This window comes from Ruditapes philippinarum, unplaced genomic scaffold (genome assembly GCF_026571515.1).
Source record: "Ruditapes philippinarum isolate M1 unplaced genomic scaffold, ASM2657151v2 ctg613_1_1_1_1, whole genome shotgun sequence".
NCBI lineage: Eukaryota > Metazoa > Mollusca > Bivalvia > Venerida > Veneridae > Ruditapes > Ruditapes philippinarum.
The window spans coordinates 218770-226579 of record NW_026856642.1 but is presented as its reverse complement, the minus strand read 5'-3'; the positions used below and the strand labels follow the sequence as shown (position 1 = coordinate 226579).

At 31.3% G+C, this 7810-nt stretch overlaps 1 protein-coding gene across 1 annotated transcript; it reads right to left on the bottom strand.

The window, feature by feature from the left end:
* Positions 1 to 416: 416 nt before the first annotated feature.
* Positions 417 to 6998, bottom strand: LOC132747203 (protein canopy homolog 2-like). The gene is made up of 7 exons (XM_060736534.1): positions 6889 to 6998; positions 6550 to 6647; positions 6024 to 6139; positions 5282 to 5476; positions 4341 to 4440; positions 3966 to 4133; positions 417 to 2389 (listed from the first exon to the last, which is right to left on the bottom strand). The coding sequence occupies exons 2-7, from the start codon at positions 6635 to 6637 to the stop codon at positions 2331 to 2333; spliced, it is 726 nt and encodes a 241-aa protein (XP_060592517.1). The 5' UTR covers positions 6638 to 6647; positions 6889 to 6998; the 3' UTR covers positions 417 to 2330.
* Positions 6999 to 7810: the final 812 nt, after the last annotated feature.

Genomic DNA, 7810 nt, shown 5'->3' with positions numbered 1-7810 from the left:
GTTCGGAAACTGTCTATTAAAACAAAAGTAGGATTACAATACTTAACAACAACGCAAAATAGGCGATAACTGTAATCAACACATAAAGGGGGAATAACTATAATCAACAATCAACACACACAAAAGGGGTAAAACTGTAAACATCAGTAAACACAAAAGGGGGATAACTATAAACATCACAAAAAGGGGGATAACTATAATCATCACAAAAAGGGTGATAACTTTAATCATTACAAAAGGGGGAATAACCTAATCAACTTATCAGAAATAAACACAAAAGGTGGAATAACTATTATCTTCTGTAAACGCCAAAGGGGGATAACTATAATCATCACAACAAGGGGGGTAACTACAATCCGCACAAAAAGGGGGATAACTATAATCAACAATAAACACAAACAGTATAATTCAGAAAAATAAGTTTATTCCATTCAAATAAGTACACATTTTAAATAGTACTATTACAGATATATATATTAAGTTCAAATCGCACTTAAAGGGACTCCACTGAGGTTCAAAAGCCTAAAAACATAACATTTGAATTTCTTACATAAATGAGCTTGGGCACTTTAAATAGAAATATATGCAAAGAAACTAAAGAAACATATTTTGAATTAAATTGAAAATCGTATTTTTTACTCTTTTCTTAGCCCGATTTGAGTGAAAAGCTTTTAAACGCTTTTAGTTTTGAGTCAGTTTTTACAATTTGAATAATTATTCTGAAAAAACGAATTGCTCGAATGATCTGAAATTTTGCAAAAAGATTAGTGATATAAACCTTCATCAAATGGTACATTTATCAGGATAAAGTATTTTTCAGTCCCATCATGTCAAAAACCCGCAGTGGAGTCCCTTTAACATAATATTGCCATTCATAAGACACAATTAGTCCATAAACTGCTGTTTTTGTGAAATGGTTTTGCCTTTGCTTTAAATCTAGAACAATCCATTTGAATAGTAAAGGCTCATTATGTCGCAGAAATGCTATCACTTTTATTTCTCAAAAAAGGTTTATTTTTGGTATCTTGTTACAGTTTCTTAAAATATACACATTTACTATATACATAAACTATCTTTTGCATCTTTAGTTGTATTTACAATTACATGTAATATAATTATACTGAATTACCATTTTGCAAAAAGTCAAATTACTACTTTGTTTACATTTTGCTACCTTTTACAACACATAACTTCATGTTCAGTGCTACTTTTTTCAGTTGCAAAACATCTAAATGCTCTTACTGGTAATCCCTTATTTAAACATTATTAAAGGCATGTTTGATAATTCAAAATAAATAAAAATATGGATTTCTGAGACATAATGTGCCTTTAAAATACTGTATTATACAATAGAGTTACAGGCAAACTGCCAAGATGTTCAGAGTGGCCTGGCGGCTCTATACTGCTGGCAAAGGCTATTCACTTTCAGTTCTAACAGGTTACGGTTTAACGACAAAAAATACAGTTCATTACATGAAAATTTTATGGAATATCATAATAAAGGCAAAACAAGTGCATGAATCTTACAACAAACATGATACTGTTGATAAAAAACATGAAATTATGCTGTGAATTCTAGTTGTATCATTCTCCAAGAAACATTCAACACACCACTCACGACCTAGTTTTAAAGACACAAAGAGTTGCTAAACTTCAGATGAGCAAATGTTTAAAGAAAAATACATTAAGTGTGTAATAAATGAATAAATGCTCACAATCAATATATATGTACTTTTAATTGTAACACTTAAAGTACACATGCATTTAGCATTTTCACCACCTTATTTTTACCTTGTTACTGCTGGAACTTCTTGTATATATATCAACATATTATAAGTTAAAATGATGAATGGAAACTGTAAGTGCATTATGCTACCTTAAATTACTTTGTCTACTTAAGAGTTCCTAACAACTTAAGAACATAAAATTTAAAATTCTAACAAAAATAAACTGTCGAACTTTAAATGAACAAATAGGCAAAAGATAAAGAAATATACTCTGTTCATGCTATTTTTACCCCAAATGCATAAAAAGCTCTTAACAATTTTCATTTTTGGGTCATTTTGCACAGTTAAGTTAATCAATGTAGAAAAACAGACAGAGTTTCTTTTCTTTTTTAACGTTTTGTTTTTCATTTTGTTTTATTATTTCCACTTCCGTCATGTTAAAAAACCCGATGTTGTACATTCAAAATCACCTCTTGGTCACAAAGAAAGCTCAAATCCAACCATCAATCCATTCATCCACATATAAAATCAATTCATTTATCAATGTTGACATTAAGAATTAAAGGGAGGTAATACAAAAGAGATCTTTTTATCATTATTCTATCACAATTCTTCTTTTTCTTTCTGTATATCATCAATTACTGTGTCAGCTGGAATGCTCCCTGAAACAAGGTAAGAAAACCTAAGTTAGCAAATAGTCTTTTCCTTATCATCAATGTTATTAACTTCACTGTCAATATTAACATTGAAGAGACATGCCTTTAAGATATTCAATTTAATAAACTTCACTTTCAAGAGACATACCTTGGTGACCTTTTAGATAAACGGATGTTTTAATAAATTTCACTTTCAAAAAATAAAAAAAAATAAAAAACATACCTGCATTGTCTTTAGACAATCAATGTCATGAACTTCACTTTAAATATTAAAATAAAAGAGACATACCTGTTTTGCCCTTTTGATAATCATTGCTAAAATAAACTTCACTTTAAATATTAAAATTAAAGAGACATACCTGCATTATCTTTTAAACAATCAATGTCATGAACTTCACTTTAAATAACAAAATTAAAGAGACATACCTGCAATGCCCTTTAGATAATCATTGTTAAAATAAACTTCACTTAAACATTGAAATTAAAGAGACATACCTGCTTTGCCCTTTAGATAATCATTGTTAAAATAAACTTCACTTAAACATTGAAATTAAAGAGACATACCTGCTTTGCCCTTTAGATAATCATTGTTAAAATAAACTTAACTTAAACATTGAAATTAAAGAGACATACCTGCTTTGCCCTTTAGATAATCATCGTTAAAAAAAACTTCACTTTAAATATTAACATTAAAGAGACATACCTGTTTTGCCCTTTAGATAATTATTGTTAAAATAAACTTCACTTTAAATTTCAAAATTAAAGAGACATACCCGCTTTGACCCCTTAGATAATCAACGTTATAAACTTCACTTTTTATAAAGTTACAAGTAACATTTGTGTTGTCTTTTACATAATCACCTTAATAAACTACACTTTCAATAAAACTACACCATTTAACAGGCATACCTGCATTGTCTTTTAGGTAATCAATGTCATGAACTTCACTTTAAATATCAAAATCAAAGAGACATACCTGCGTTGTCTTTTAGGCAATCAATGTCATGAACTTCACTTTAAATATCAAAATCAAGGAGACATACCTGCGTTGTCTTTTAGGCAATCAATGTTATGAACTTCACTTTAAATATCAAAATCAAGGAGACATACCTGCGTTGTCTTTTAGGCAATCAATGTCATGAACTTCACTTTAAATATCAAAATCAAGGAGACATACCTGCGTTGTCTTTTAGGTAATCAATGTTATGAACTTCACTTAAAATATCAAAATCAAGGAGACATACCTGCGTTGTCTTTTAGGCAATCAATGTCATGAACTTCACTTTAAATATCAAAATCAAGGAGACATACCTACGTTGTCTTTTAGGCAATCAATGTCATGAACTTCACTTTAAATATCAAAATCAAGGAGACATACCTGCGTTGTCTTTTAGGCAATCAATGTCATGAACTTCACTTTAAATATCAAAATCAAGGAGACATACCAGCGTTGTCTTTTAGGCAATCAATGTCATGAACTTCACTTTAAATATCAAAATCAAGGAGACATACCTGAAGTGCCCTTTAGATAATCATTGTTAAAATGAACTTTACGTTAAATATCAAAATCAAGGAGACATACCTGCGTTGTCTTTTAGGTAATCATTCACAAGCTCATCGTCATCAGTATCTGTAGACTTGTTCTCATCTGTTTTATTATCGTCCTCCTCTGCCTCCTTCATTAGTTCATCCATTCCATCAAACTCTGTTTTAGGCATCGGAATCTGTAAATCACCCTCGGTACATTTACCTAAAAATAGAAGATATTCAAATTTTAAAGGGATTCAACTGAAATTTTTTTGACAGGTGGGGACTGAAAATATTTTTCCTAGATTTGTGTACCAATTGATTAAGGTCTTATCCAATAACTTGTGTGCAGATTTTCAGCCCGTTTCCTCATCCTGTTTTTCCAGAATAATCATTTTTATTGTGAAAAATAGCCTAAAAAGTAGCTTACCTGCCAGATCTTTACATATCAGTTCCTCCTCATTCTGATCTTCTTCATTTCTAAATATTTCTATAATTTCATCTTCATATTCTTCTAATAAAGTCTCACACTGAAATTGTTATACAATTAACATATCAGACAATAATCACAAACAAGCCTTGTTTAATATATCCTTTATAATATTACCTCATGTTTGCATCATCTGAGTGGTACACAAATAAGCCGCGTCACAACAAAACCAACATAATGGGTTTGCTACCAGCATGGATCCAGACCAGCCTGCGCATCCTTGCAGTATGATCAGGATCCATGCTGTTCGCTTACAAACCCTATTACAAGTAGAGAAACTGATAGCGAACAGTATGGATCCTGATCAGACTGCACGGATTCACAGGCTGGTCTGGATCCATGCTGGTCGCAAACGCACAATGTTGGTTTTGTTGTGATGCGGCTCAAATCATAAAATGGCTTGATATCAAATATTGAGTTGAACTGAATTAAAGCATACAAGAAATATGAATGTATATTTCCTTCAGAGGCAAAATGGTGCATGCATCAACAATTAAACCCCTACTTAAAATAGCAGAATGATATTTTGTTCCACAACATACAAACATACATTGTATATGTACAAACTACAATATTTACGTGTGTTAGATATAAGAGATATTTTTTGTTACAACTATTTCGAGGATTGTCCACAGGCTTATGGAATCAATATACATGTAGTTTTACTCTTTTTTTTTTTTTAGATTTTATGAACTATTTCATTATATTAAGAAAATTGAAATAGAAAATTTTCATATCAGATCTGATTATCGTTAGTTAAGTACTACAATGAATGTGTGAAAAATCAAAATGGATATAATTATACAAACTAGTCAAAGGGAAGTAACTATATAATATCATGAGTTGTCTACCTTGTTATAAACATTGACACCAATACTTACATTAAATTTAAGCTCTTTTTGTATATCTGCACTTATTTTGATGTCTTTCAGAGCCAGAGTTTTACCATCTCTTGCCTTTGTTCGTCCTAAACTTCTTTTACCAGCATCATTATTGGTCTCAGCATAATCTTTGAAACTATCACATAAATTTTCAAATATCTCTAATAAGTGCACTTCTGATCTTGCATATGATTTCTGGAGAAAAAAAAATGGAAAGACTAAATTTATGTTGACAATAATTTGAAATATTTTCTAAACTTAAACCCAAAAAGTTTTACCACATTAACATTATATCAGGTGCTAGGGACATAACAATATTTTTACAAATTTTATTTTAAATAATATTTTACAATAGATTTGATTATTTATTTGCTTGATATTCGTTTCAGTTGATAACAGTATTTTGGACATATACCAGAAAGAAAAAGTACATAGCTTTTTCCTGAACTCAGTCTCAAATTTTCTGCCTTGATTTTTTTCATTGGCCAGTGTACATTCTGTGCTGATTTCCAATAAATAAAATACCTGACATTTCAGTTTGAGCTGAGAAAATTTCTTTATAACCTCAGCCAATGTTTCAAAAAGGAAAGGCAGGAATTTCTTTATCCATTTATATTTCTAATAATTACTATACTGTCAAATCTGTGGACAAAATCCATCCGATGGTGAGACCGACCATGGTCTTAACAGACAAGTGGCCTTTATTTGGAGTTAAGTGAGCAGACAAAAATTATTAACTTACTTGATATGTAGCTTGATTACCCTTAGAATCCACCCTAAAGCTTCCCACTTGGATCTTTCTCTTAGGATCAATCTTACTAATACTGTAATTAACCTCGTCTACAACAGCTCGGCAAACTAGCAGTAAAATAAAACACAATTCTATGAAAGTAACATTTTTAAGTAATAAAAAAATTGTTTCTGATCTTTTACACTAAAAAATCCGGGTTGAGAGGTCAAAGAAATGTCTTTATAATTGTGTTTTCTAATGTACTTTTAAAACTATATATTTATAATTCAGCTTTTGGCATCTCAATTTTCGCCAATTGGCATGAACATGTTATGGTTATGACAAATGGGACTTTTCAGTGAGTATAATGCCACCCCACCACCACCCTCTACAATATGCATTGCCTCTTGTTGAAATTTTGTGACAACCTTTGGCAAAAAAAAACGTTGACCGAAATTCTTCTGTAGACAGGTGATGGGATTACAAATGACTGTTGCATTTGTAATGATTACAACATAACAACTTGAAATAACCTCACCTGCACATGACATATCTTTATCCAGTCCTAGTGACAGTTTTATTACCATCAACATATTCAGGGCATGGAGCCAGAATGTAAAATCCATTTTCTTTACACTGAAAGTGAATATCAAAACAATAATGAGAACTCATACAGAAATGTCTTGATTTGGCATAACAAATCGAGAATAAAAGACACTATCCGATATTCGAGACTTATCCGAACTCTATGTCACTACATAAACAATTAAATTTTTATCTTTCATTTTGGTCATTATGGCAGCTATTGGTTTGAATATTGAAGCAGATTTTTAAACACATCATTACATTTATTGTTAGTGAGAAAATAACATTTTACCTTTAATTTCTTGTGTAAATTTTAAAAATGCTTGAGATTCGGCTTTGTAGGCACGCCACCACTAAATCTTACACCGGAAACTAAATTATATGACGTGTAAATTCCCGATTTGCTCCGAGCCCAAGGTGGCGTTCATGCATGTATTGGCCTGTCTCTCCATAGAGAGTCTTGCACGTAATTCACGAGACTATAACTTTAAGGACGTTTACAGACTATGTCATTCCATTATATTACAGGTAAAATATGATGGCCTGTTTAAAAACATAATTTTATTCATTTTTCATTCAAATTAGACATACATGTATGTATTCAGTAAGAAATTCATAGATTTCAAATTTCTGCGAATAAAATATTTTACTCAATGCTAGTGTATATCTTTAAGTTTTTATTTGTATGTGTTTTTTCGTTTAATTTGTTCCTGTTCCGTATAGTTAAGCCTTTCTTATATGTATCGTTGATGTCTGTTTGTTCTTTTGTATCCGTTGATGGCATATTGTGTCTTTGTCGTGTCTTACTGTCCTTTCCTGTTCCGTTAAGTCAAGTCTTCTCTTGTCTGTTTCGTTTGTGTCCTTGTTCTTGTGTCTGTGTCGTTGATGGCCTTGTTCTCTTGTCTGTATCGTCGATGGTCTTGTTTTCTTGTCTGTATCGTTGATGTTCTTGTTCTCTTGTCTGTATCGTTGATGTCAATGTGTTGTTTGTCTGTATAGTTAATGGCCTTAATTGTGTCTTTTTTCTGTATCGTTGGTTTCTTGTCTGTATCGTTGATGTCCTTGTGTCTTTTGTCTGTATCGTTGTTGCCATAATAGATTGTTCTCTTGTCTGTATCATTGATATCCTTGTTGTCTTGTCTGTATCATTGATGGCCTAGTTGTCTTGTCTGTATCGTTGATGTCCTTTTTCTCTTGTCTGTATCGTTGATGGT

Coding starts and splice junctions, on each gene's coding strand:
- LOC132747203 (XM_060736534.1), bottom strand. CDS start 6,637: ATGGATTTTACATTCTGGCTCCATGCCCTGAATATGTTGATGGTAATA. Junction 6,140..6,549: donor TAAAGATATGTCATGTGCAG/GTGAGGTTATTT, acceptor TTTTACTGCTAG/TTTGCCGAGCTGTTGTAGAC. Junction 5,477..6,023: donor GTAATCAAGCTACATATCAA/GTAAGTTAATAA, acceptor TTTTTTCTCCAG/AAATCATATGCAAGATCAGA.